Source organism: Felis catus, chromosome C2, assembly GCF_018350175.1.
Source record: "Felis catus isolate Fca126 chromosome C2, F.catus_Fca126_mat1.0, whole genome shotgun sequence".
In the NCBI taxonomy this organism is placed as follows: domain Eukaryota; kingdom Metazoa; phylum Chordata; class Mammalia; order Carnivora; family Felidae; genus Felis; species Felis catus.
In genome coordinates, this window is record NC_058376.1 from 143,195,156 (window position 1) to 143,223,141 (window position 27,986).

General features: G+C 42.0%; 1 protein-coding gene and 1 long non-coding RNA gene across 21 annotated transcripts in view; one reads left to right on the forward strand and one right to left on the reverse strand.

The window, feature by feature from the left end:
- NEK10 (NIMA related kinase 10) overlaps positions 1 to 27,986 on the reverse strand; it is a 230,936-nt gene that overhangs the window by 176,941 nt on the left and 26,009 nt on the right. For 15 of the 19 annotated variants that reach the window (XM_019810798.3, XM_019810797.3, XM_019810801.3 and 12 more), the window contains 7 exons: positions 19,004 to 19,088; positions 10,869 to 10,910; positions 9,476 to 9,554; positions 8,295 to 8,362; positions 6,544 to 6,623; positions 5,066 to 5,152; positions 2,143 to 2,367 (listed from right to left, as the gene is read on the reverse strand). In XM_019810798.3, the coding sequence (XP_019666357.3) occupies positions 2,143 to 2,367; positions 5,066 to 5,152; positions 6,544 to 6,623; positions 8,295 to 8,362; positions 9,476 to 9,554; positions 10,869 to 10,910; positions 19,004 to 19,088 (666 nt within the window). Of the gene's footprint in view, positions 1 to 2,142; positions 2,368 to 5,065; positions 5,153 to 6,543; positions 6,624 to 8,294; positions 8,363 to 9,475; positions 9,555 to 10,868; positions 10,911 to 18,299; positions 18,408 to 19,003; positions 19,089 to 20,964; positions 21,082 to 27,986 lie in introns of those variants that run through there. The other 4 variants (XM_019810803.3, XM_045037709.1, XM_019810804.3 and 1 more) reach the window with 3 other exon arrangements.
- Positions 564 to 27,965, forward strand: LOC109491552. Of its 2 annotated transcripts, XR_002144980.3 has the most exons (6): positions 564 to 722; positions 4,125 to 4,353; positions 10,656 to 10,770; positions 22,169 to 22,405; positions 24,895 to 24,985; positions 25,371 to 27,965. It is a non-coding gene; the product is annotated as an uncharacterized LOC109491552 (long non-coding RNA). The 2 variants fall into 2 exon arrangements; XR_002144979.3 differs by lacking the exon at positions 10,656 to 10,770 and having other exon boundaries at positions 565 to 722.

A 27,986-nucleotide genomic window follows, 5' to 3' on the forward strand; every position in this document is an offset into this window, starting at 1 on the left:
AGATTCTTCATGTCTTTTACCTGTTTCGTTCTTTTTTGTTGTATGTGAATACCATATTTTTTTCATTTACTTATTTTTTACGGCAGCAGCTCAATCTGGATTTCTTTGTGCCTAAATCTAACAAACATAGAGTCTCCTTGGCTTCCCTCCGTGTCATCAGAGCCCACTAGTGCCTTTCCTTCAACTAGCATTGAGAAGGTAATGGAGCTAGGTGTATGGACAGTCACAACTGGTGACCTTACCTGTCAACAAAATTATGTTAAAACTCAAATTTTAGAGATCACTCCCCCTACTCGAGTATACAGCCTTTTAGGAACCACTCTTGAGTTTAGGATTGTAGGTGAATGGGCATGAACAGGCTTTCTGGAAACTGCCTTGACAACAATCCCTGTTCATACTCAAGCCGGCAGACAATCTGGCAACCTCCACCCCCTGTACCCGCCCCAGGCAGCTCCGGGGCAGGCACAAGCTCTGAAAGGACAGTGTTTACCCAGCTGGGGTAATAAATTCTCCCAGAGCACTGAGACATATTTAACGTAGAATGAGTGTTGACATATGTCATTTTCCCAGGGAAGAGTTTTCTAACGTTGCACCATCGAAATGGACTGGCAAAATGACTCTCCAGACATGGATGAACTCTTTTCTATTAAGGATGGTTACATCTTGAGCAAAAGAGGAAAACTGCTGCCTTGTATTAAACTGAATTCTAAGTGGTAAAAAAGGTAGGTTTTATCTTTGACGTATTGCTTAACCAGGTAGAAATTCGCTTTATCATCAAGGAAAATAAGTGCTCTCTGAGAGGGTGGTCCATAGCTATTGCACTAGGCGTACTGGTGAATCATAATGCCCACCACTACCATCCGCATTCTACACACACAAACAAAAAAATAAAAAACTTTTGCTAAACGTCCAAGGAGCTAGCTTATTATGCCACAGTACAAATGGGAGATTTATAATTTATACTATAAATTGAGATATTCCTATGATATTCGTAGAAGTGAGTACACTGTCAACAGTTTCTATTTTTTTTCCTTTGTTTTGGTAATGACAGAAATCATTAACAAAGCTGTTGTTCACATCTCTGTAGTCTGTTCTTATACTTGGAAACGTCCTCACAGAAAATGAAGTTGACAACATGGAGTTCCATAATATCCCTAGAGGTACAACAGGCGCAAAGTCTGAATAATACTGATTTGATAATATCTGGTCGTATTAAGAATAAGTCATTCTGCTTTTATTAGAGTGAGCTTTATTTATGTACTGCGGATTACAAGTGTGATTCCTTTCAGGCAGACGTGCTCCTTTTCAACTTTGATTCTGTATCTATAAGGCTGAATTATGCCTTATGATAATTGTAGGTACTAGAACTTTCCCACCGACATACCAAAAGATATCCTTATGCATTATTTCAATATATCTAATACACGCTTATTGCCACATACTTCAAGAAAATTTCAATTTTAAACTATTTTAACCAACCATTCCTTCTCCGCGCTCAAGTCTTGGGTGTCATTAGAATTCTACTTTTGAACGACAGATAAGGTGCTAACCCACCTTCAGGCAAGAAAGATCAGAGAGGAAAGAAGGGCAACTGGACCAGGGTCAGCACATGCTAATCATTTGATAAATAATGTCTTCTCCCCTTTTAGCTAAGGGTTATTCCTCTATTCTCTCATTGCAGGTTTTCTTTCTCTTTGTAGATGAATGACATATACGCAGATGCAGACATCTTAGGAAAATAGCAAATTCAAAGGAACATTACTGTATTTGTTGGGATTACAATACGCATAGAGCACGTCAAGAAAAAGGGGGCAAGATAAATGTTTTCTTCAGGTTCTTGGGTTTCCATTCAATCTACATTTGCAGACTGATGGCCTTCTATATTCCTGGTACGGAACTGGAGGCTTGTGATTCAAAGATAAATATTTGAGGGCTCCCAAGAAGCTTAAAAGATGCATGCCCCTGATATTGAGCTCACGCACGTCTGTGACAAGGATAAATGGCTGTCCACGACAGCAATGGCCAAGGAGCAGGAGGAAGTTAGCTGGTAATGTGCCAATGTACCAATTGTGCCCTTGGATGGTAGGCTCCCCGGCCCTCAGTGACTAGGGCAGAGTAGGCCAAAGGCCCCCTCTGACTCACCCTCGTAAAATATGAAGAAGCTGCTTGATGCCTCCCCAAATGCGAATTTCCACACTGGTCTCAGGATCCTCACAAACCTGAACCAGAATCCAGACAACACTCCAGAGCAGCTTCAGGTGGTCCGAGTGGAGCAGGCTGAGGAGGACGGGTACCCCCTCATAGAGCTTCACCTGTTCCTTTACCTGGGGTTCGGCACAAAGTAGGCGCAGTAACTCTGCGGTTAATCTGAAAGGGGAGGGGGAGGAGGAGAATGAGAACCCCGGCACGGCGGGTTATTGACTTCACATTTAGACTAGAGCCATCATCACTGCATCCCTGTAACATTTTCCAAGTCACAGGTCAACATATGTTTTCTGTAAGGGGCTGGATTGCAGGCCAGTGTTTTATGCTTTGCCAGCCACCCAACCGAGCCAATCTATGCAAAAGCAGCCACAGACAATACATAAAAACACAAGGGCATGGCTATGTTCCAATAAACCTTTATTTACAAAAATGGGCAGGGAGCCAAATTTAGCCTGCAGGTCAGAGTTCGCTGACCCGCTGTTCTAAGTCAGAGCCTCACTCTGAGCCCACTGGTCTGGCTAAAAACCTACTAACCAGCAAATAGATACCGCGTATCATACAATAAGACCGGCATTGTGCTCAAGACAAAAGAAATAAAAGCCCCACCCAAGTCTTCAGAAACTTACTAGGTGGTTACAAAAACAAGACATTAACACAAATGGCAAAAACAAAACGAGAAACAACAACAACAACCCTACAATGCAAGGAAAGTAAACGCAAAGTGCCCAGTGAGTATCTGTACAGTAAAATAAAGATAATGATAGCATGTGACGGTGGGTTCAGCTGAGCTCTGAAACATGATGATGATGCACGTTTCATAGAGCCATCCTTAACCCTAAACACTCTCGCTGGACAGCGGCATCCTTTCCCGTGCTTCAAACACCTGCTCTGTCCTGGCACCGTGAGCCGGGCCCAGGCATCACTCTCAACCTCCAGAAGTTCTAGCCACATGGCAGTCCACCATGTGTGTCACCCCACTGGGTCTCAGCTCAAAGTCATTATCCTCCTCTTCATGTTGGCTCTTCCTCTTATGTGCCCAGTGTTGATTCATGAAACTACAGCCTTTTCAATTTCCCAAATCAGAAGACGGAATCATCCAAGACGCTTGCTTCTCCTTTCCTAATCTGCCCCCGCCAATCAAGAGCCTTCAGGGCCCCCTATTTCCTGGGCAACTGCCGAGATTCATTCTCTTACAAGTCATGTAGCTGGCTAACCCCGCCGCTCCTCCCATTCTTGCGATCCTTGATTGTGTCCAAGACATAAGCCCCTCTGTCACTCGCCTCTCCAATCTTCTCATGCCCACACGACTCTACAGTTCCTTTCCCCTGAGCCAATTTCTCACAGCTCCAATCCCTCCCAAACTTTTGTGCTCTGACATTCAGAGCATATGTTTTTCGGCAAATAGTATTCCTCATCTCCTCGAACTTTCCACACCAGACGTTCCCTCCTTGTTCTAAGTGGAGCTCATTGTGTGGCTACATTCCCCACGTCACACACCCTACATGCTGCCACCAGAGTAATCTTCCCCCAAAATGAATCTGATCGTGCTTAAAATCTTCCTGGGAGTCCCCATAATGTTCACAGATAAAAACCACACTCTTATTCGGCACAAAGAGCCCACGGTGGCCTGGCTAAAGGCATCTTGCTGCTTCCTCTATAAAATATGGAAATTGACAGGGTTATTGTGCCGATCAAATGAGTTAACACACAAAAGCACTTAGAGCAGGGCCTGGCATATAGAAAGCTGGATAAAAATTAGCTATATTTTTAACTCAAGATTAACTGTCTAGTTTTCTGGCACTTTCCCTCTTGCACTCTGTTCCAGCTGTGCCCAACCATGCACTGCCTCGAACAAAGACCATTTCATGCCTCCATGTGGGAGCTCATTCTGTTTTCACTTGTTCTCTCCCTTTGCCTAGATAACTCCGTCTTCCTTCCGGAAACTTGGCATGACCCCTGGCTCTGACTGGGAGCTTCTCCTCTCTGTTCCCACGGTGTCCTGTGAACCCATCAACCACACCACTTACAGCACAATGGTGAAACCACTGACCAGCATGCCCGTCCTCTCTCCCACACTATACACTCTATCCTATTCATCTCTGGCATTCTAACATCTGGGCAGAGCCTGTTTCCTAGCAATGGGCTCAGGTAAGCAACTCTGTAAGTATAGTTTGGAAAAGAGGGTGAAACTGAGAAGAAAGATTCAAGGCGGTTTACTATGGTTACGTGTCAGGACTTCATTATTTGATGTCTGTTACCTGCTTTACTTCTTGAGAAAATTATGACTTACTTAACTAAGTATCAGATAATGTAGGTTGCAACTCCATTTAAAAACTACCCAATAACTATCTGGATACAGTAATTCTTCAGAGCAATATGTAAGTTCAAGTGAAAATGAATGCATTTTCGGTTCTGTTTAGAGTTATAATAACAGGTGGTCATGAAACAAGTCAGTAGCTATCTTAATGTATTTTACTTGACTTAAGCAAAATAGATTTTAGCGATCTAATAATTTATTCAACATATAATCTGAAATTACTATAAATAGAGCCACCTCAGAGTTTCTTCCTTAAAGGCACAGGATGTAAAAAAAAAAAAAAATCAATAAACAAAAATATTAAGGATGTAATTGTAAGACTTATATAATTTGATTCTTTGCCCAGATCTAGAAGTGGTGCAAAACCAAAGATAAATCAATACACCCTCTCTGCTCTAGTTTATTTATAAAAATTTTAAGAGAAAATAAATGTCAAGGTGACTCATAACTTCAGTTAACAATGTAAATAACAGGACATCATAAAAATGATTATAATAATTTTCATCAACTATGGTATTGTCTTTTCCCTATTAGCAATCCTACCTTTTGGAAAGCAAGTCATATTCATGTAAAATCATCAGCAGATTTTCTACAATGTTGAGTTCACTTATCTTCTCCCTGCATTCTGGACTACAAATTAAAAACTATTAGTAATTACTAAAGACATACTTTACCATATCCATTTATCTAATACTCCAGTTCTCATATTATCTCAGGAGGAGAAACAAAAAGCAATATAGCTCCATGGGCTAGGGCTACATCAAATTCCCACATTCAATAAATGTCATATGTCATAAATTCAAATTTGTTTAATGACAGTATGATGATAACATAATTCCCTTTCTCCAAAAAGAATCATATGCTGTTCATAAAAAAGTAATAATGGGCATTATTCACAGTAGCCAAGATATAAAAATGACCTATACAGGTGTGTGTGTGTGTGTGTGTGTGTGTGTGTGTGTGTGTGTATGTAACGTATATAATTGAATATTATTGTCTGTCTATAAAAAGGAACAAAATTCTGCCATTTGTGACAGCATGGATAAACCTGGAAGGAATTATGCTAAGTAAAGTAAGCCAGACTGAGAAAGGTAACTACTATATGATATCAGTGATACATGGAAAATAAAACAAAAATTAAAGACCTGATGACACAGAAACAGAGATTGAAATGGTGAATAGTTGCCAGATGCAACTAGCTAGAAGGAGGGGGAAATACAGGTTAAAGGGTACAAACTTACAGTAATGAAAAGAATGAATACTGAAGATGTAATGTAGATCATGGACACTATAGTTAGTAGTGTGATATTGTACACTTGACAGCTGATGAGAGCAGATTTCAAGTGTAATTACTACACACACACACACACAGAGTTAAGGAGGTGATGTGATGAGTGTATTAATTGTCGTGAGCGTGATAATCATTCCATATATATAAGGTATATCAAATCATCATGTTGTGCACTTTAAACGTATGTAATGAGAGTAGTCAATTATTCCTTATAAAGTTTAAAAAAATAAAAAGAAAAAAGCATTGATCCACTTATTGGCATAAAAATATATTTAAAGCACTTTTACTTAAATTGATCATGATATCTATAAAGGGAACATGCTACCCAGAATTGTATTAAGGGTAAAAATGTTTGAAAATGTTTTAGATGTTAAAATAAATACATAGGAGAGAATGTTTTTTAAGGTTGGGGAGATTTAGTTGTCAAAGAAAAATTGTGGTAATTTTGAAAGTGGAAGTTATCTGAGGGTTGGATAAAAGACTAGGTAAGTATTTCCGGTTAGGAAAAAATGAAAAAAAAATTTAAACTGGGATTTTCCTTTCCATCTTAAGTTTTAAAATGATACTTTTTCGTCCGGGATCCTCTTCTATATATTAATGCTATTCCATGCTTATTTTTCACAAATTATAACTAAGTAGGTAAGCAACTAGAGAAACTGATCTATTTTCCGTCTCTCCCACCTAAACTGCTACAGCAGTGAAACTGAAAAGTACAGTAAAATACACTTACCTTTCAGCTAAACTAGCCAGAGCCAGAAGGGCACCCAGCAAAACATTAGTATCTCGGGCACCAAGTAAATTTACTAATGTCTGAAAAATGAAGTAAAAGAAAGTTTCATTGCGTAAGTGCTACAAGCTTCTTGGGTGGTATAATGTTTCTTTCAAAGATCATTGAGCTTAACCTCAAGAGGAGTTTTATTAAACATTCACCACACCCAGCTCTTCCAGGGGGTAGGGCCCCTTCCTGCTTTGAGACTCAAGACAAGTTCCTTGTAGCCATTCCTTACCCAGGGCAGGAAGCCAAAGCCACCAAGCTACACGGCCAAAGGTCTCACTCTTCCCTCTATTTTCATGTGCTCAGGAGGTCTGCTCTGCCTCTTCTGATCTCTCCCCAAGGAGAAGTAGAGAGAGTAATAATAGAAACCACAATACTGGTAGCAACCAGTCATCGGGAGCTCATTCTGAACCAGGCTTTACGGTAGCCTCTTTCCAAACTAAGGAACTATTTTTCACCAAAGTATTGAAAACTCCCCCCCCCCAAACTAAGTAAGGTATATCAACATTAGCAAGCACTCCATTTGCCTCTGAGATTTCTAACTGATGTTGAAAGAGCATGAATCGATGCTTCCAGGCATCATCCTAAGTAACATGACTTAGCTGCAAGTCTGTACATTATCAGTTGCCTCTTCTGAGGTCCCCTTCCCCAGAGACTTTTAGAACTCAGAGTCCCCCAAAAGTACACCCCCAAACACACTGCAGGCCAGTGTAAGCCGTGCAACAACTGATGAGGAGATTTGGGTTTCTTTTATGCCAATTTTTCCCCTTTATGATTTCATTCGTGTTTTTATGAAGCTATCATTATCTCCATTTCTCTCATCCCCTCCTCTTATTCTTCTCTCACTTTTTTCTCTATCTTCTAATAGAATGTTCCCCAAACTTCAGTCCCTGACATATCCCTTCCACAATTTTTGGCATATCCTCCTTAACGCTACTCAAAATGTTCCTTAAATTCTCAGTGATAGTATCGGTGAAATACATGTGGCTATCAAAATGAAAAGTGTTGACTTGTATATCACCCAGAATCATCTCCTACACAATGGGCAGCATGTGTGAACACATTTTAGGCAACCTTGCTCTGGTACATGCTAGGAAGTAACCTCCTGGGATATGACAACTCAACAGATTATTAGAACTTGGCTGTAGGCAGCTCCCACCTAAACAGTTTTACTATAAATATAAATTTAGTCTGTTTTAATTAAACCTGCATTCATTTATCTTGAAATACATATTCGATCCAGATGCCTGTAATACTATGCCATCTGATTACAAAGTTGAACCATATGAAATTGGCATATAGACATGACAATTTCATACGGTTCAAACAAATATAACCCCATGTGCCATATGGAATGTATTTAGATGTGTACATACGCTTTATTTGTTTACTTGTTAACACACACCTAGGGTAAGTTTATATATATAGCCAGGGTTTCTCAAGCAACATTTAAATAAAACAATGAACTTGGTTGTTCTTAAGTGGCATAGGAAAAAGAAAAAAAAGAGTTTCAGGAAACCTGTATGTTATTTCCATATATGCTCCTTAGACTAATAAAGAATATAAAAGGGTTGGCAGAGATGTACAATTCTAGGGTAGATTTTGTGAACTATAATTATAAGAAACTTGATCGTGGGGCTCTCAAATTCAGCAGCAATCCACTGACATATGGAGCTGAAGTGTTCACTCCTTCTGGGACGGCTCACCTTGTGGGCTCCACTTGTGGTGACCCATTCTCTTTGGTCTTTGACAGCAGCAAGTTTTTGAAAAATATCTATAAAGAAAGGAAATAGCTGAAAGAGGGATTCGGTGCTTAAAGGCAGCAGTATTCATAGAAACTCAGGTCTGAATTACCGGAAGGGCAAGCAGAGAAAGGGCAAATGGGAAGACAGATGACACAAAAGAAACAATGGAGGGAGAAGGAACAGAGTTTTTTGGTTTCTTTTTTTTTTAATTCTGAGAATTACCTCTTAAGCTCAACTAATAATTATCATATATTAGTATTATAACAATAAATATGGAGACAACAAAAAAGGCAAACATCTCCTTCCCCTTAAGGTCCTCAACAGGGTCCTCTAAAAGTTCAAAGTGAAACCTACTCTTCAAAGATTCCCCCCTATAAAGATTTCAAGTATAAAGAGGAGGGGGGAGGCCAGTGAAGGTGATGGCCACAGCAAGGTTCCCCAGCTGAAGAGAACAGCTGTTCTCAAAGAAACTTCCTGGTGCCGAGGGCTTGTGACATACTCTCTTCTCCCTTTAACTGAGAATCAGTGTGCTGCCGTGGAAACAAACACTGTAAATTAGACCATTCACACAAAGAAAATGGGCCAGCACCCAACAACAACAGGGGGCCTACAGATCGTCAAACCTGGAGAGGATGGAAGGTGGGGCCTTCCAAAGAGAGAAGATTGAGTGCCACACCCACAGACCAATGATTTCACATTATCATCATTACAGCAGGGTCTTTTTCTTTCTTTTTTTATGCGCACAATGTTTTAAATTTTATGAGGTAGGTATTATTAGTATTAACCCAATTTTATAGATGAAAACTGAATAGCCTATGACATTTTAATAGACATCAAAGAAAGCAAAAAATATTTTTACCCAAATCTGCCATTATGGAAGTCTCTGTTGCATTAAAGTAGGCCTGTACTCACTGAAAATCTTCCACCCGAAACTGGGCTTTTCAAGGTAAGAGTTGTGATCTGAAATTTTCCTTCCGGGTATATTTTGCCACTAAATAGAACTACTGACATAGACTCTCAATACCATGACTGTAGATGGGTAGACTCATAAGTATTCCAAGTACCCTTTTTCCTGCTGAAAAGACCATCCTGCTCATTCTAGCAAATCGGGAAAGTTGCTGTGTCCCTGCGACAACACTTACATGTCATGTTGACCAGCTTGTCCACACTGTGCTGGTCTTCCCCATAGCTGAGGTACTCATTGGCCACGATCTCCATGTACTGCAGGAGGGACCAAACCAACAAGAGAGCAGATGAAGGACAAGATGTGTACTTCTGAAAATGAGCTGTAGATGGCACAACAGATACACCAAATAATACTCGGGTCCCTGGGCCAGGTTCACTTAAGGGCAAAAGGTAGCTTGAGTTTCTAGATTCTTCACCTTCTCTTGCATGTCCTGAATTTCAGGGAGGGACCATGGAAAGATTATGTAAACTCTCAAAAGTCCTCAAATGACTCGTAACTAAATGAGTTCGTGGTGTAATTTGCCTCCAAATACCACACATATGCGTGTATATGTATATGTATATGTATATGTATATGTATATGTATACACACACACACACACACACACACAACCATCATACCCCATATACCAATAATCAGAATAAAATGGGTAGGGGGTAGTCTGATAATCCCTCACTGTAGATAATTGATTATAATAAGAAATAGGCTCAGAGTAACACATATAGATTTCTAATATTACAAGGGAAATGAAGGTGGATAAGAGGATCCTTTAGAATATGATTTTATGAAAGACTATGTCATTAAATGAGGTAAGCCCCCAGCCAATTAAAAATAAAAACTAGACATGATGTAGCAATTTCCTAGGAATGAAAATATAATAAAATAAGATAGGTTTAGCATTGAACTGCCATTAAATTTAATCTTCCATTAATATGGAATGAGTTTGCAGGGCCATTGGTTTATTATGAAAATCATTCTTTCTGTACATGCCATAGGTTTTAGGAGAATGGGCTGTTCCAACCCAATGCCCTGCCTAGAAAATTTTGTTTTATCATACTAATATTTAACTGGCTCAACATATACAGTTACCTGTTTGCCTTCCCTCAGTAGCTACAAAAGCAGAAAACTAAGTGAAGTTAAAACCATTCCTCACATTGTCATGTATTTGGAAATATTTCAGTGAGCACGAGAATTCTTTTTTTGTGGAAAAATGATAAGCATCTTCATAACCAATTATTTTCTCCCCTCATCTGGTATGTGCAATGCTGAGGATTTGGTCTGCCAGCCAACACCTATTTCTTTTCATTACTAATTAAAGACATGTGACCTTTTATAGAACTTTCTTGTTTCGGCAGGCTGGGTAAAATCACCTGGAACAAAATGTCATGGGTCCCTTCCTGCTCTGTGAGTATCCTGCCATTCGCACACTTATCCACCCTGCCTGCTCCTCCCCTTGGCCGGCAGCCTAAGGTAGGAAAGCCATCTGCTGTCACACACCTACGTAATCCTCGCCCCGAGCCATGGCGTGAAATGGAAAGGCAAGACGAGCCACCACAAAGGAATCTTACCTGCGCTAGGTTTTCAATCCCGCCCAAGCTATGGAGTATCTCCTAATAAAACAAAACAACAGAACATACACAAAAGATGAGGGTGGAGGGCAAGGTTATTTTACATGCAATTTCTTGATTAAATCATGAGACATAATTATTTTTTGAAGGTCCACATTCTAACATAAATTCAATGTTTGTTATTTGTACCACATTTAAGACAAACTCTTAATAAGACCTTCAGCCTGACTCCTCATTCTTTCTATTTCCTCTCATGTCATCATAAAATATTACAGCTGGAAAGGGCTGTTAGATACCGTTCCCTTCACCCTCCTCACATTGCAGATTAGGACAACTAAGACCCAGAAAGGTAAGCCACTTTGCCTAAGTGACCAGCCTGGATAGGAATGGAATCCAGCATCACCAAGTTCCCAGGACCTTCCTGTGGGCCTCTGCCTAGTGTGGTCCACAGACAGCAGCATCAGCCTTACAGAGCAGCTAGTAAGGAGTGTAGAATCTCCTGCCGAATTACACTCTGAATCTCCACAGATTCCCAGGTAATCCACAAACAGTAAAAGTTGGCAAGCATTGCTCTATGGGACTCCTCCTTAAAATGGAGAGGATAATGGTCTTATTAAACCCTGACTCTAAACAGAGGTAAGCATAATCATCGTAAGCGTCTCCTGATGCAGGTCTTTAAATCCAATTCCCAGTAAGAAGGCATTTCACAAAACTATTCTAAAAGTGGTAATTGGGGGAGACCGGGGTGTGAGGCTGCAGGTGTGAGAGGGGCCAGCTTGGAACTCTACTAACAGCAAATGCTCTCCTATCATCCATATTGACATTCATCTTCAGGCAAATGTGTTTCAAGTGGCCCTAACCTGTTTGTTTATACTGGCATCTCTTTCCTTAACATGCCTACAAGGAAGTCGTTTGAAATACAAATATTAGCCATCATTCCAGTTCTGTTGGACGTGCATGGTGATGAGTGCTCAAGTGTGGGGAAGAACAATCTAGTTCCACCATGAAGCCAACTGAGTGGGCAGGCTGAACAAAAGGCTCAGATTCTTCAGGCCTCCTTGTCAAGGTTTCCTTATTCGATGTGAAGTGAATTTGGAAACACTAAACATACCCATGTTTCAATTAACTATGAAGCCACACTTATAACTCAATTTAAAATAGTTTTGTGGGGTGCCTGGGTGGCTCAGCTGGTTGAGCATCCACCTCTTGATTTTGGCTCAGGTCATAATCCCAGGGTTGTGGATTCGAGCCCCACACTGGGCTCCACACTGAACGTCGAGCCTGCTTAAGATTCTCCCTCTCCTTCTCCCTTCTGTCCCTCCCCCACTCATGTGCCCTCTCTTTCTCTTTCTCTAAAAAAAAAAAAAAAAAAAAAAAGTAGTTCTGTGACTGCCTACTAATTTGAATTTTCATCATTGTTTTTACTGTAGAAGAGCTACAATTAAAAAACAGAAGAATATTGTACACATTATTCCTAGTTATGGCAGAATATTTTATACATGTAAAAATAACACATAAAACTCCTTATGTTTGTTCAACATTTTTTTTTTCATTCTTATTACATAAAAGCCCCGTGTTAGGCTCTGAAGGGGACACAAATATGCAGTGAAGATGACCGAGGCCTACTGCACTGAGCTTTAGGCAAGCATACGCTAGATATACAAGTAACTGGCACTCAAGACAGAATTTGGTAAGCGTTATAAAACACTTATACATGAAGTGCTATGATGCTCCAGGAGGAACACATAACATCCTGCTGAGAGGACTAAGGAAAATGTCATAAGGATGGCAGCCCCTGAAAGGGCATAGAAGGTTGGATAGAGTTGCTGAGAAGAAATTGGGGAAAACCAGGGAGATTTGGACAGTAGGTCCAAAGGTGCACGGAAGTTGTGCAGAAAGAACATCAGGAGAAGCACTTCTGTGATTCCATGAAGGGCATTACTGGGAATAATGTCAGGAAAGCCAGGTGGGACCAAACTGTGGGAGGGCTTAGATGTGAGCCTGAATGTGACCTCTGTCATGAGGGCCATGACAGCTGATGAAAATGTGTGAACGAGGGATGATTAGAATCAGCTCTGAGGGGGCACCTGGGTGGCTCAGTTGGTTGAGCGTCCAACTTCGGCTCAAGTCATGATCTCATGGTTCATGAGTTTGAGCCCCGCATCGGACCTGCTGCTGTCAGCCTGTCAGCACAGAGCCTGCTACAGATCCTCTGTTCCCTTCTCTCTGTGCCCCTCCCCAGCTCATGCTCTCTGACGAAGAAAGAAAGAAAGAAAGAAAGAAAGAAAGAAAGAAAGAAAGAAAGAAAGAAAGAAAGAAAGAAAGAAAGAAAGAAGCTGTGGGGACTTCCTTCTGGTTTTTGAATGAACCAGAAAGGGAAAGAATGCCACCTAGAAGCCCAGTTGGTTGGCGGTGACAGTGGGAAGGAGAATGGAGAGGCAGAGATAGTCTGTGAAGTGGTGTGATCAAGTAAACATGAAGACATGCTAGAAGAAAGGGAACAAAGTAGAAGACGTCACCTATTTGAGCCTGGGGACTAAGGGGTGGCAGATACTAACAGACATAAGGAAGGAGACGGGAAGAGTCTAGTGTAGGTTAGAGAAGACTCGATTTGGGACATACTGAGCTACTGATGGGATATTCACTTGAGAAAAGTACAAAAGACCATGGAAAATGACGTGAGAGCAAAAGATTGAAATCTGGGAGTTGTTGACTTGAAGGCTTGGAAGTGAAAAGACACCACGGGAGAGAATAATGTTTAAATGATTGGTCATGGTCATGGTCGTTTTTAAGTTTTTACCTTGACAAGTAACATATCAATCCAATAATTAGAATTAACAATTTGGGACTAAGTCCCAAACTCTGTTCTGGGAATAACCCTTTTATTCTGTGCAGTGGGTAGCATTAGACATTCTATTTAAAAAATAGTAATAATTTCATGGCCAAATTCAAATCAGCTTGTAAAATAATACTTTAAACAGAGTTTGACAATTGGTTTTATCATAGGGCCCCTCAGAGCTTTGAACACCCCGCCATGCATTATAAGACTCCAATGGGAGAACTGAGTGCAGTTTTTCCCAAACATCATTAATTGAAGCACATGTCTTTTCACTGAATAAGTATTAACTCCTGTGGATCACCATTGGAGAAGCACTGTTATGACGTATAGGAAAGAGAGAGAGGGTCTGTCACTCTCTGAGAATGTTGTTGTTACATACTCAAAAATTTGCCCTTCATTTACAAAATAAACACTCCCCGCTTCGGCCCCCCATGCTCCTATGGAGACTGGAGCAAGGCTAGGAGATTGCTCACAGAATCAGGGTCCTCCCTATATTTCGTTTGGTCATACCAATGGAATTGCTCTAACCTGAGAGTGTCAGCTGCAGCAAACCAAAACCACAAGTTACGCATGCGCATACCTGGGCTTAATGGTTCTGACTACTAACCTGAGAAGCAAATATGACCGCACACTTGGATGACAGCAACACCTCCCGAGTGCCCTGTCAGATCTCAGCATTTTCTCCCTGCTCACAAGCCACAGAGTCACAAGACTGGCTGCTGTACTTCTGAACCTAATGACCTGGAGAAAGTCCCCAAGTCAATCTGACCTTCAGTCCTATGTGCCGTATGTGAACAAATGTCCTTGTTCTCTTCCGAGGTTTTCCTTTTTTTAAAAAAGTGATACAATAATATAATACAGATAAAGAGTATGTTCTTTAAAAAGGGAGCACAGTGCAACACCAAAATAGATGTCGTTATGCACCACTATTTTTGCAATGGCCGAAGATGTCAGTGACGTTGGATGCTCTCATCCTACACCTAATCAGCAACCAAATCAATGTCGAGCACACTGCAGTGAGCCCTTAACAGTGAATCACAAATGTGATCACTTTACTCCTCTGCTTAAACTCAACAGTGGTTCCACACTGCTCATTTCTGGGTCTTGATTTTAGGCCCCTCTATGGGCTGGCATCTTATCTTTCCAGATGGAATAGCAGTACTCTTGAAAACCTTGGTAGGTTCTATTTGTAGGGGATAAGTAAGAAGAAAATACAAGAGATGTTTTAAAGTTTCCTACCTTGGAGTCTGGAAGCAAGGTAGCGCCATTAAAAAGATTAAGAGTTGCTTCTGAAGGTTCAAGGTGAGAGGAAGGATCAAAGAGCTCCATTTTAAAGTTACTGAGTGGAATGCACCACCACAGTGCTTCTCAAACTCTTTGGTCTCTGTTCCTTCACACTCTTAGAAATTACTGAGAACCTCAAGGAGTTCTGTTTATGTGGGGTATATCTACTTATCATATTACAAGTTAAAAGTGCGAACATTTTAAAACACAGGAGGAGTAGACAAGCACATGTTCCGTCAGCCATCAGAGCTGTGACATTTTCATGCATCCCACAGCCTCTGGAGAACGCCACTGCATATATGTAAGACAGTGAGTGTGCAAAGTCAAACAACACCGTGGCATTATTTTTAAGATATTTTTGGCCTGGTAGAATCCCTGAAAGGGTTTCCGAGATCCATAAGCCGTCCCCAAATCGCACTTTGAGAACCATTACACTATTGTGTCATCCAGATGGCCGTCCAAAATACTCCTGGAAATTTGTGACTTTCATGAAGAGAAAAGTTGGAGACTGGAGGTATGTACTTGTGAGCAAAAAAACAACAATGCCAACAACGATAGTTGAAGCCAAGAGCATGGGAGATAGGGGAGAAGATGATGAAAGAAAAGAACTTTGGATGGGGCGCCTGGGTTGCTCAGTCGGTTAAGCCTCTGGCTCTTGGTTTTGGCTCAGGTCACCATCTCGCAGTTCGTGGGATCAAGCCCCGAGTTGTTGGGCTCTTTGCTGATAGTACAGAGCCTACCTGGGATTATCTCTATCCCTCTCTTTCTGCCCCTCCCCTGCTCGCTCTCTCTCTCTTTCTCTCTCTCAAAATAAATAAACTTGAAAAAATAAAGAACTTTGGGAAGGTTAACATTTAGGAAGGCAGGGTCAAGAAAAAGAGCAGTAATACAGAAAAACACAAAGTGCTAAGGAAGAGCTATGGCCTCCTGGGAGCGGTGGAGACAAACAGAAAATGCAGTGAAGCCTGTGGGCTGCTAAGAGAGTTGAGAAATGCAGGTGCTGGGATAAGGTCACTCAGCCTGCCCATCTTTTTACTGTGGTTGCTAAGATAATTGTACTTAGGAGCTTTTAAGATTTTCACTTCATCCTCGATAAGCAATGTACTATGGCTTCACAGTAAAGTCCAGGTGGCCATTTCTCTGTATCCTGCTTGGGGTTCCTACCATACTTGAAACCTCAGACCACGTGTCTCCCTTTAATTGCAAACAACCCTAAGCACTCCATATTTTCAAAATGGCTTCTCTTTCATTCCTTCCAGTTTTTTTTCTTGCTGGAGTCTCCATTAAGCATATACTAAAGTCTCTGGCAGGCAAGATCCAATCTCTGAGCTACCAGTTTGCAACCTCTGGATCAAGGGATGCTGACTGAAACATGGCTTCCAGGGAGAACCCTGTTCACAAGAATTCAGTATGAAAGCAATACAGCCCATCAGTTCTGACAGAGAGGAAGTGCGTTCAAGAGATATAGCCTGGCCTCTCAAGAAATGTAGTAATGAAGGGAAGGTGAAGATTCGAAGGGACATCTGGGTCCAGGAGAGGACATTTTCACAATAATAGAAAATAGAAAGGGAGACACTGACATAGAAATGAAGAGAATAGATAGATGGGTAAGCCTTGGCAAGGAGGAGGGATATTTCTTCTGAGACAAGAAGAACATAAAGCTTCAAGGTAACCCTAATATTTCAAGCAACAAAGAAGAGATAATAAGAGAGTTCCCAGTGGAATGGCTTTGGTTTTCCCAGAAAGCAGACAATGCTGTAATTTGGTGAGGATGACAGGGTCAGGAGGGGATCGGAGTATGAGAAGCGGACAGGGTTTGGAACAGCCACTGTGGATCCTGCGGCATAGACTCAACAAGCGAGGAAAGGAATGCCTAGCAAGGATGAAGGCTCGCTGAGATTAACTGGCATAAATTACAGTAAACCCCAGCAAAGCTTTGTGACTTCGGCCAACAATTCTTGGCAACTCAAGATGTTCAACAACCGCCTGAGCACACGCTCTTCTTTGTGGAAAGAGTGCCAGGAGGAGATATTCAGAGAGAATACCCTTCTATGGAAAGACTAGAAATCGGGGAAGGACTTCATTTTAATATGTGTTTAGTCACAAAATCCCATAAACAATGAGGTCACTGAATTCTTTCCTGGAGAGAGCAGGGCAATCAACCGTGTCCCGATCCATCAAGAACTAGACTAAGAAAGGCAATACCTTGATGGAGATCAGCAGAGTAGGACACAACGGTCATCAATTTTCTAAACAAACAGAAAATCTCTGAGGCAAATACTTTGCTAACTTCCATAAGTCAGAAAATTAGAGCCCCTGCTAAAAACCTACCTTCATGAGAGTGAAAGGAGACGTTATTAATAATTAAGTGGGAACAAGGAACACATACTGGGACTGACCCGGGCAAAATGGAACACGTGGTCCACCGTTATGACATACGCTGCACACAGAATTGCAAACGGCCCTTCAGAAATACATGGAATGCATAGTTCTGTACGGCTGGTCATGGGGAAAAAAAAAGGATGCTGTCTTCCCAAAAAAATCTCTGAGCAACCAGGACAGAAAGCCATTTGGAGAATGCCCTGAGTCACGCAGTCAAAGGGCTCACTAAACTATAATAGCACAAGGCCAGCTTAGAATACAGAACGAAGAAGTGGTGATTCGTCTAACGGAAACAGGTGGCACCACCATGAATCCTAGAAGACTCAAATCAGAGCGGGCTCTGTAGCTGACTAGTACGAAACGCTTTTTTTAAGTGCCAAGGTTGGAAAAGATAGTTATTGGGGTAATGAAGAGAAACGCATTCCGACGCCAACAATTCATCAGTAAAACCAAATCCAAAGTAAAAGATCTTTGGAGTGGCCTGAGCTTCCTAGTAGCTCATCAGGACAGGGTGTAAAAGGAGATGCTTCTTAGGGGGGAAAAAATCTGTGAAAACACGGAAGCGCGTATTTAGAATAGGAACGTTCTAAATATTTAACATTGGCAAGCAGTAACAATAATGACTAAATAAGCGATCTTGAGGCTTTGGAACAGTGGTTCTCAAACTGTGGTCCCCTGACAAGAAGCATCAGCTTTACCTGGGAACTTACTAGAAGAGCAGATTTTCCAGCCCTCCCCAAACCTACTGAACGACCAGCTGTGGGGATGGCCCCTAGCGATCTGCAGGTCGTCCACGTGTTTCTGACGCACACAGATGTTTGAGAACTGCTGCTTTATGGAAGCAGCTGTCTACCAGCCGATACTAGAAGAAATAATTTTGAAGGTCTGGGTGAAATGTTAGGGAAGCTTGTTTTTTAGAGCCTCACTGCTAAAGCACCAAGTCCTTGCTGTGCAACGTGTGGGCCATGGACCAGTGACATTGGCATCCTCTGGAAGCTTCACAGAAACGCAGAGACTCGGGCCTCAGTGTGTACCTGCTGAGTCAGAATCAGTGTTTACAAGATTCCCAGTGGATTCCTGTGCACGTTAAAATTTAAGAAACACTAAACTAGAGGCAGCAGCACACTCAAGTAACTAGTGAGAGGGGGGAAAGTTTCTCGGCCTCACAACCCTCATCGGAGACCAGCAGCAGGTCCCGTGCTCACCTCCAACTTAGATGTGGGCAAGGGCCTGGACTCTGGAGCAGCTGCTAAAACTGCAGGCTCTGCCTTTCCCACGGGCTGCCTCGGGAACTCCCTGAGAAGGCCCCCACTTGTCACTGCTGACTTTGACCTAGGGAGCTGCTTAGCCTTGAACACACTCAAAGGTGTGGCCTGAACTGCCAATGGTTTAAACATACACCAGAAGTCCCATCCACTTAATACCATAGTTAATACAGCAGAAACATACAGATTTGTTTGTCCCTATTAAATTATTTCTCATATCTTTTTAAATAGCAGTTGAGATACCTCCTAAATTTGAAAGCTATTGAGTTGTGAGACAGAAAAAAAAAAAAAAAAGCTAACATGATCCCAGATCTTTACTTCATCTTCATAACAAGTAAAAACTACCTTTATTTTTTCCAACCAACCTGATAACATGGATCCCTCATTAGTAGTCTCAGACAGATTAATACTCTCAGAAAGTGAATAGATGGGGCTCGATTAACCCACTCTCTGAAAGAAGAAAACAAGAGAAAGCATGTTTGCCCGTGATGAAGAGGCCAGTGTGACAGTTCATGAACAACACAAAACAGTGCAGGACAATAAGGGACACACAAAGGAAAAGCATTAGTTTATTTCGAGCATAATCTACAACAAGGACTATTATTTGGTACCTGAACACTTAATCCATGTTAGTGTGAAATGCATAAAAACTGCCATCATCATTTGGTTTGTACTGCCCTTGCTGACTGAGGGGCAGCGCCTGACCAAAAGAAATAGCTAAAATTTCCAATAATTAAATTTGACTTAACAAGAACTTATGCCCTAATAACCTAGGATCCATTTGAAAAAATTATACGCATACATTTTAAGAAAAATATTTTTATTTCATTCTTAAGCACATTTACTTACTAATGGTGTGTGTGCTCCTGTAAACAGTAAACAAATTCTCAAGCCTTGTGATCAGATTGGATACCACCACCTTCTCCTCTTCCACCTGCTTTTCACCTCGTACTTGCTTTTTGTCATAACAGCCATGGAAAACCCAGCTTCAGAAACATACACCATCATCAAAAGGAAGGTAGCCCAATCTTAATATGGAAATCATACAGCACCTTGAGTAGTTGGCACTGTATCTGACAGATATTGCATAGCGTTCTTCTCCTTGAAAATTTCAAACACTCCATGATACCCTGGGGGTTCTCTGTAGCCTCCAGGGCACTTTGGTGGGCAGTTTGGGGAACACCGTGAAAAAGCATTTCCTTGGATCAGTTTCCCCAGAAGCAGACCCTGAGACGAAGGTTGGTGTACAGGTGAATGGCTAAGGATGTAATCTCAGGGGAGACCATGGAGAGTGGGGAGCACGAAGGAGAAGGGGAAAGATAAGCACGGGCACCCTCTCAGGCAACACTGTCTCACACGGTCCTCTAAGCTAGCCCAACAGTGGCGCTTGGTGCAAATGTTAACAAAACACTAAAACAAAAAGTGTCTGTTATTCCATAGTTAGCCAAGAAAAACTGAGGAAGATAAGGAAAGCTGTTCCAGACTAGAAGCCACATAACTTCTCCCACCCCCACAGCTGGTTAGTTATGCACCCAGCAAGGTTAGGATACTTTAAAGATCTGCCCCTCGGTCAAGTGGAACATTTGTTTAAGCTGTGGTCCCAAGCCAACCTTTGCCTGGCCTGCCTCATATTAATCCTTAGCACTGGTGGTAGAATACAGCTTCACCTCCTCCACGGTCCTGAGAAATTCAGCTCTGCTCCCAAACCCGCACATCTCAAACCTGAGTGCATGAGACCGACCCTCCTCAAAGGCAGGACGAACATCTACAGTCACTGCCACTGGAGGTGTCACGCCCCACCCTACCTCCTTCCGCTCCACCCCAAACCCCTCACTATTCCTTCCAGAAGGAAGTTGGCAAATATGCTTTTCCCATGTTCTTATATTCCCGGGGATGTCTGAGAGCTCCTGATAGGTTAGAGCACCCCCCATCCCCCCCACCCCACCTCACAGAGGCCTGGCTGCAGACAGAGGCCGAACAAGACGTCCCAAAAGCATCACTGGCTGAGAACTGCTCTCCCCGCCATCACCAGGGCTCTGGGCAGGAGCTGCCCACCACACCCGCCGTCAAACCCTGGCCCTCCTCTCGCCCAGGCACCATGACAGCGACACCTTTGCTACGGAGGCAAAGCTCAGTTTCTGAGAATAAAGGCAGGACTCAACCCATGCCGGTGCCGCCAGCCAGGCACAGTTAGCCAAGGCCGTGCCATCGTTCATCCCGACTTCCCTGCATTGAGGAAAATACTGCAAATTTGAAATGCGCTTTGAATTTAAAACAATCACCTATGGGGACACTTATTCTGAGACTCCTATTTCAGACAGAATACCTCTAATCTTTATAAATAGGGAGAGGGCACATGACTACTTTCCCCTTCAGGTGCTGGGGTCAGCTAAAGATAGCACGGAGCCTGAACTGGAGTGCAGAGATCCGACATCCCAAAGACCTAAAAGAAAGAATGATCAAGTTGCAACAGTTGCTAAAAACCTAATGAGGTTTAATGCTGATTGCTTTTCATTATTTAAGAGGAAAAGCCATGAGACATTTCAAGAGGTGATTCAAGCTACAAATATGTGTGCACTGGTATTTTTCCTGTTAACTATATACAATCTTCATGAGGAAAAGTCATGACGTTTGCAACGTTTTTCATATTAAAATAAATACAACAAGCTTTTTTCCCCCTATTTCCTCCCCCCTGTAAAAAAGAAAAAAAAAATATGCCAGGATAGGCTTTTTAAACTTATTATTATTGAAGGAGTAGAAATAAATGAAGAGTTCCAGAAAAGTCTGAGTTAAAGGTTCTGTTCCAAGCAAATGGCATTTTTTGTTTTGCAATTTTGGGACTAAAGCCCAAAGCTATTAATATTTCTACGTGATTCTGGCCTCTGCTGTTATAAATGTAAATAGAATTCCTGGTGTCTGAGTCCTCTGGCTTCTGCTCTCTGAGCGCTGACCTCTGAAGGAGCAGTTGTTCCTTCCTTGGCTCCCAGCCCCTAACCCCCCACAAGGACGCAGCACATGGGATGGAGCCCTGGTATTCAAGAGGAATGGCGTGTCCTGTAAGATGATATATATCTCTGTTTGCCAAGAGGTGGGGGACTAGGAAAAACACGACTTAGTGCAACCAGAGAATTACAGAGAATAATAGCGGCAGGCCATAAAGACGGGCGCTCTCATTGTATTGAGCCAGCAACTGCAGCCCGGAGGAACCCAGAGGCTGGCCCAAGGCTGCACAGGAGAGCAGAGCTGGGGCCTGACTCCTGGGTCCCTCCCCGCCCCAGCACCGACTCCAGGTCTCACAGGCGGGGGTGACTGCAGAGACAGTGACTCTCCAACACGTACACTGTGGGAGCAGGAATGTTCAGCACAGCAGCCGGGGGTCCTCTGGGGCAGCTCTGAAAAAGCTGTCTGTCTGCAAAGACAGCGTTTCCCTGGAGGGTATGTCCCAATATAGCCGCCGCACAGCAGCGGATTCATGAGCGGGCAAATATTTATCCCCTCTTGTGACTGAACTTTTGCCACTTCTTTCACAGGACTATTAATACAGAACAGCGTGATCAGCTCCCACGGCCTTTGCCCATGACCACCTGCCACATCGCTTTCAGCATCACGCTCCGCTTTCAGTACAAAACGGGAAGGAAAAGTGGCACGGGCAACACAGCAACTGAAATGTGGTCGCAGGGCCTTCACCGTCTTGCACAGTGGAAGAAACCTGTGTGTGATGTGAAAGCTCCATGTAAAAAGCAGTCACGAAGCTGCGGTATTGGAAGGTAAATACCACACAGGACAGCCAAATGGTCTGAGGTCAGCTGAACCCAGGGGCGGATGCACAAGCCAGAGGTTCACCCTAGTCCTCATTCGTACCACGCTTCGCTCTCTTTCTCACTCAGAATAAGTGGCATCTTCATGGTGAGGTGTCATTTAAACTGCCCCTTCCATTAATACACAAAACGACAACAACAACAACACTTTCACCTCTGGCTCAAAATTTAAGAGTGGATAAATTCAATCAAGCCTGTTTCAAAATAAACATTATCTCGCATTCATACAACAGAGCCCTGTATTCTTTTTGGAGGGGGAGAGATGTTAGAAAAGTAAAATTCACATCCAAATAGCCGTGGTAAGACTTAGAAGAAAAAAAAGTATGCGTGAAGAAATTAACTACAAATGAATATTCAAGGCATCTTTACCGGCTTATTCCAGTATTCATAGCGGGTCTTTCTTCTTCCTTTGTGTTTCCCACTAAATTTAGCCCCAAATATGCAACCAACCAGAAGTCCATCCAATGGGTTATGCCAGTCCCTAAAGTCAGAGAGATATTGAGCAGAAGGGACTGCCTATATGTGTTTCTTCTACACGGTTGATGGAAGTTTCAGAGGTAGAATGGTTTCAAATATTTACTCATCACCTACTGGTAGCCAGGCATGGTTACATGCCCAGGGTAAGGCAAAGGACAAAACCGTGCACTTGTGTTCATGGAGCTGACCTTCTAAAGGGAGAAGGGCAATAATAAAAACAAACAAATAAAACTTTATATGAGGTGGTGTACAATGGAGGACAAGAAAGTTTAAGGGTTTAGACAGTCCAGGGGATACTATTTTAGGGAAGTCAGAGAAGGGTTCTCTGGGCAGATTAGCATCCAAGTGAAGTGAGGAGTGAGTCTAGGTCAGAACAGCAGAAGAGTTAAGTATATAGTCCCTGAGCAGGAGTGTGATTGTTTGTGCAAGCAATAGTAAGGAAGTCCGTCGGGCTGAAGCAAAGTGAGCCAAGACAAAGTATTAGGAGTTGAAGTCGGAGAGATGGCAGGAGTCAGATCTGCAGGTCTTTGTAGAATAAGAATAGGGACTTTGGAATGTTTATTCTGGAAAGCCACTAAAAGGCTCCAAGCAGAGAACTAATATGATCCAACAGATTTTTGAAAGGATCCTTTAGGTGGCAGTATTGAGAACAGTATAGGGAATCGGGGATCAAAGCAGGGAACCAAGTAAACTTACTGCAATTGTCCAAGTAAGAGATGATGGCAGTTTGGACCAGGCAATAGGTGGGGAAGAATAAAGCTGAGGGAGGGCAAGTTGAGCAAGAAAAATCAAAAGTCCTGTTTTAGGCATGTTAGCTTCAAGATCTCCAAAGAAGAAAAAGTCCGCTAATCACTATGTAAAACAAAAGATGAATTGAGAGTAATTATATACAACTTATAAGGCACAGTCTGTCAGAGCAAAGCTCTCCAAGTGTTTGGGGATCGGCTGATTTTAGCCATGGAAATGTGGTCTCTGGACTGTATCTGGAAGTCACTGCCTGGCTCTCAGAAGGTCATGTACTAATGGGAAACTGTCATTTATTGGTTTGGCCACGTTAAAATTTGTTCCAGTGGTTGCATGTGGCCCAAGAACAAGCAGTGCTTTCCTGGGAAGGCTAGAACATTTCAATTTCATACCTGGTAGATATCCAAGTGATTGATTTTTGCAATCTATTTCCAAAATACGCCACATTTACAGTAGATATTTCAGAAAACGGGATGTAAAATAATAAGGACACCAACTTGTTCTTATTAGAAAAGTGATTGCATTTTTGGAGCAAAAAAGTCATGCTAAACGGACCAGGTGGTTCAGGTTTAACTGAGATGGCAGAACCTGGTATATATACTTACTTCCTCAAAAGTTGCAATATTCTGGCAATTGTAGAATAATCATACCAGGAAGGGACCAGCTCAGTGAACCCACTTTAAAATAACACCAAACATATTAAATAGCAGGGAGCAAGTTGCAATGAAAATCTTATCTTAAAAAATAAACTAAGATATATTTTATTTTACATTTCACAAAATTTAAGTTATAACCGCAACTCTGCCCTAATAACTAGAACAAAGCAAAAATGGATTCTGCTGACATTTTGGGGCACACTTTTTCTGACCAATCACATAACATGATCCAACATCCTTGAATTCACTTTTGACTTCGGCAACATAAAGAGGTTCATTTTTGCAAATATATTAGAAAGAGTCATCAATTTTTCCTAAGGGCCTCTCCTAACCTTTGGGGTCCAAATGTACTTTTTTGAAGTCCCACCTTGTCATTGTCCTCGTTAATACCCCTTCTTCAATTTGTCAGTGGTCTAATTATGCTGGCGCCTCATTAGCCAGATTCTAACAGTTCAGCACTATAATTATTTTTTTAGTATCATCAGGATATTCTACATCTTTAGCCACATTTGCAAGTTCATTTCACAAGAAAAACTATGTTATATTTGCACTGTATTACAGGATCTGCACATCATCTGGCAATCAGCAAGGAATGGACCAACAAAGAGGGAGCTCAGAGGAACAGACACACAGAAGAGATCCTTGAGTAGAGGTCAATTTTATAAGTAGTTAATTAGAGGATATGCCAATGTTGTGACAACTTTTACTTTCCTATGCAACCTCATAACAACCTGGTCTTGGATACCCAGCACCCTTTGTACTTTCTTGGACAGGCAGGTGAAATGGAAAGGGGGTGGATTTATTTTCTAACTAGACCCTCCAATAGATGACATTATGGCTGAATGAAAAGTTGGAAGATCAAAACTTGCTTTTGTACTCTGCCATGAGTCAAGATTTGTGACCATGTGTAACCAGGAGTAACCTCAGCTTCAGGGATGCTACTTTCACTTGCCCTCTGAGATGTACCACGAGGCGTCTGCAGTGCTTACTGTGTTACCTTATCTCACCCTGGATTAACAACTCCCATCTCATTTCAGATGCCGCCTCGCAATCTTCACTTCTGAGAACAAGGGAGTAATCATAGGCCAATCTTGGGAAATGCACCCAGAAAGGAAGTATCTAGAAGTATGGTTTAGAGGAAGACTGCAGTGGGGAAGAATGAAATAGAACAACAATAAGAACAGCATCACTGGGGCATAAACTGACAGAAGACGTGGAAGGGCTCACACTCCACACGTGACACAAAATTCCAATCAGCTATATCCTCAGGGTAAAACTGAATGGCATAACATCCTGAATGTGTCCGATCTCGTCTACAGCCTGAATTGGACCAAAGACCAAAGTCCACACCCCTCAATCTCCCCCAGTCTTTAGTTGTAATAATATAAATAGTTTATATCCACCATATTTTCCCTTGTATCGGGATAGTGGATAATTGTTTTGCTGACCAGAGTAGATGCTGAGTCCCTAGAGGAAAGGGATCATGTGTTTTATTCATCTTTGTATTTTCACTCTCTCTTCCTTCCCCAATGCTTATTCCCTCTCTTCCTTGCACACAGTAGATATACAAATGTATTCAAATGCATTGAATCCAAGCTTTCCAGCCAACATTAAATCTGATGTTGGCAAAGAAATAGGATAGGAAGCTATACCAGAAAAGTCCCTGAGATGTAATTCTTCTGTAAGTCTAAATTTAGAGGGGGGTGGGGGGGAGGAGGTAATTCTGACTATCTTAGCAAGGTCATATGGGGTGAGGAACAATGGAAGACCTTTACACTTAAGCCATCTTTGACCCAACCTTGCTTTTAGAATAGAACTGAACGTAACAATCCATCAGCAGCCAAAGGATGACATAAAAGGATGCCCTTGATGTTCAACATTCCTAAATTCCTTCTCGTACTATGAAGGCAAAGAGATCTATAATCATCTCTTCCTAGTTTGAAGATTTCCAGGGACTACTCATGTTGCAAGCCAGTAATTCCATCCAATCTAAGATGCCTCATTAATCACTAAGAATTTGAAAAGGTCCTGACAAGAGATCTCTTAACTTCAGAATTGTTAAGATCTTTTCAACTGTTGGACGCCAACCCTTGCCCAATTAGTTTCCCTGACAATTTCTGCATCTAGTGCCCTCAGAGTGGGGACACAGTGACATCTCTCACATCTTTAATTCTGGAAGTATTCTTCCTTCCTCAAAGTACTGACCCAATAAATGGTCTCTGAGACATCCGTTGAAGAGTCCATGATAGCCGTCTTCACAATGAATTAAAGAACGTCATTTCCTAATACCATTTCAGGCATAATTATTCTGCTACTAACCATCGTTGTACTCTGTTCGAGCTCAGGGAGAAAACAGTCCAGGGCAATTTCAGGGCCTTTGTAGTGTTCATTAATCTTTCAACAATCTGAGCATACTGTCAAGAACTGAGCAGGGACCCGATTCCATAGCCATGATAAAGATTTTAGGCTTTTTGTATCATCTGAACCAGTCCTATAATCCTCTGCTTAAATCAGGTACAAAGACATAATAGATGCAGTCCCAATCCTGGATTGCTTTAAACTAAACAAATGTATTTGCCAGCCACTGTCCAACCCTTGAATATTTAATACCAAATAAGCCCCTTCTAAAGATCAAATCGTTAGGCTGCCACTTAGGCATGTTTTGTAGCTGATTCATCATGGAGGACCCACCGGGATACTGTTCTATTTAAAGTCAGCTATTGCACTGGACCAAGCCAAAGTCTTATCTTGCTCAAGGCATTAAATTCTTAGTATTTCTCCTATTTTCCAACAGGAGTAATTTTTTCCCATCTCACTGGGGCAGAATTCAGATATCTCAATCGAGTCACAAAGCGATGCAGAAGATTCACGGTTCTTTATAGGCATCCTTTCAGCCGCTGCTTGTCAGGAGAGAGCCTGGGCCTCCAGGGAAGAGTAGAAGGCAAGGTCCTATCCATGTAACAATGCTGGGAGCCACCTTCATAACTAGCAGCAGCATAACCAGCTCTCACTTCAAGCAGCCCAGAATGAATAGAAAATTCAGTCCTGACTACAATCCAGCACTAGTCAATGGCTCACCGAAGACGCCTGATGTTTGTGAGACAGAAAGAGGTCTTGCTAACCCTTCCCCATAGTTCCAACACTGCACTTGTGTTAAGACAATGAAGATCAATAGAGGGAACATTTAACTTGGTCCCGAGAAGAAATATCATCATTGGGCTGTACTGGGGGGGTACACATTCATCCTTTCCCCAAGGTCAAAGCTGGGGCAGCCCATTTAATCAGTCCTTGTATCAACTGAAAAAGTGTACCATGAGGATGTTGGCCAGGGGGTTACGCAGTGTCTGTTTCATAAGGACCCTGGAAATAAACTCCTGAGTATCCAAACTCATAGTAAGAAAAATAAGAAAAACAGTGTAACATGGGTGTTTTCCCATTTTACCTCATCTGTCACAAAATTTGGCAAAATTCAGTATTTAATCAGAGTGATTTTAATGAGATCACTTGCAATGCCTATTCATTTGCCTCCTTCTAAATGATATTTGTTCTGTTTTATCCTTTAAGTATGTTGTATCCAATCTCATAAACTGCTTCAAACCATATGCTAAAAATAATATATATAAGATATGCCATTCATGTGTAAATTGTTGGTC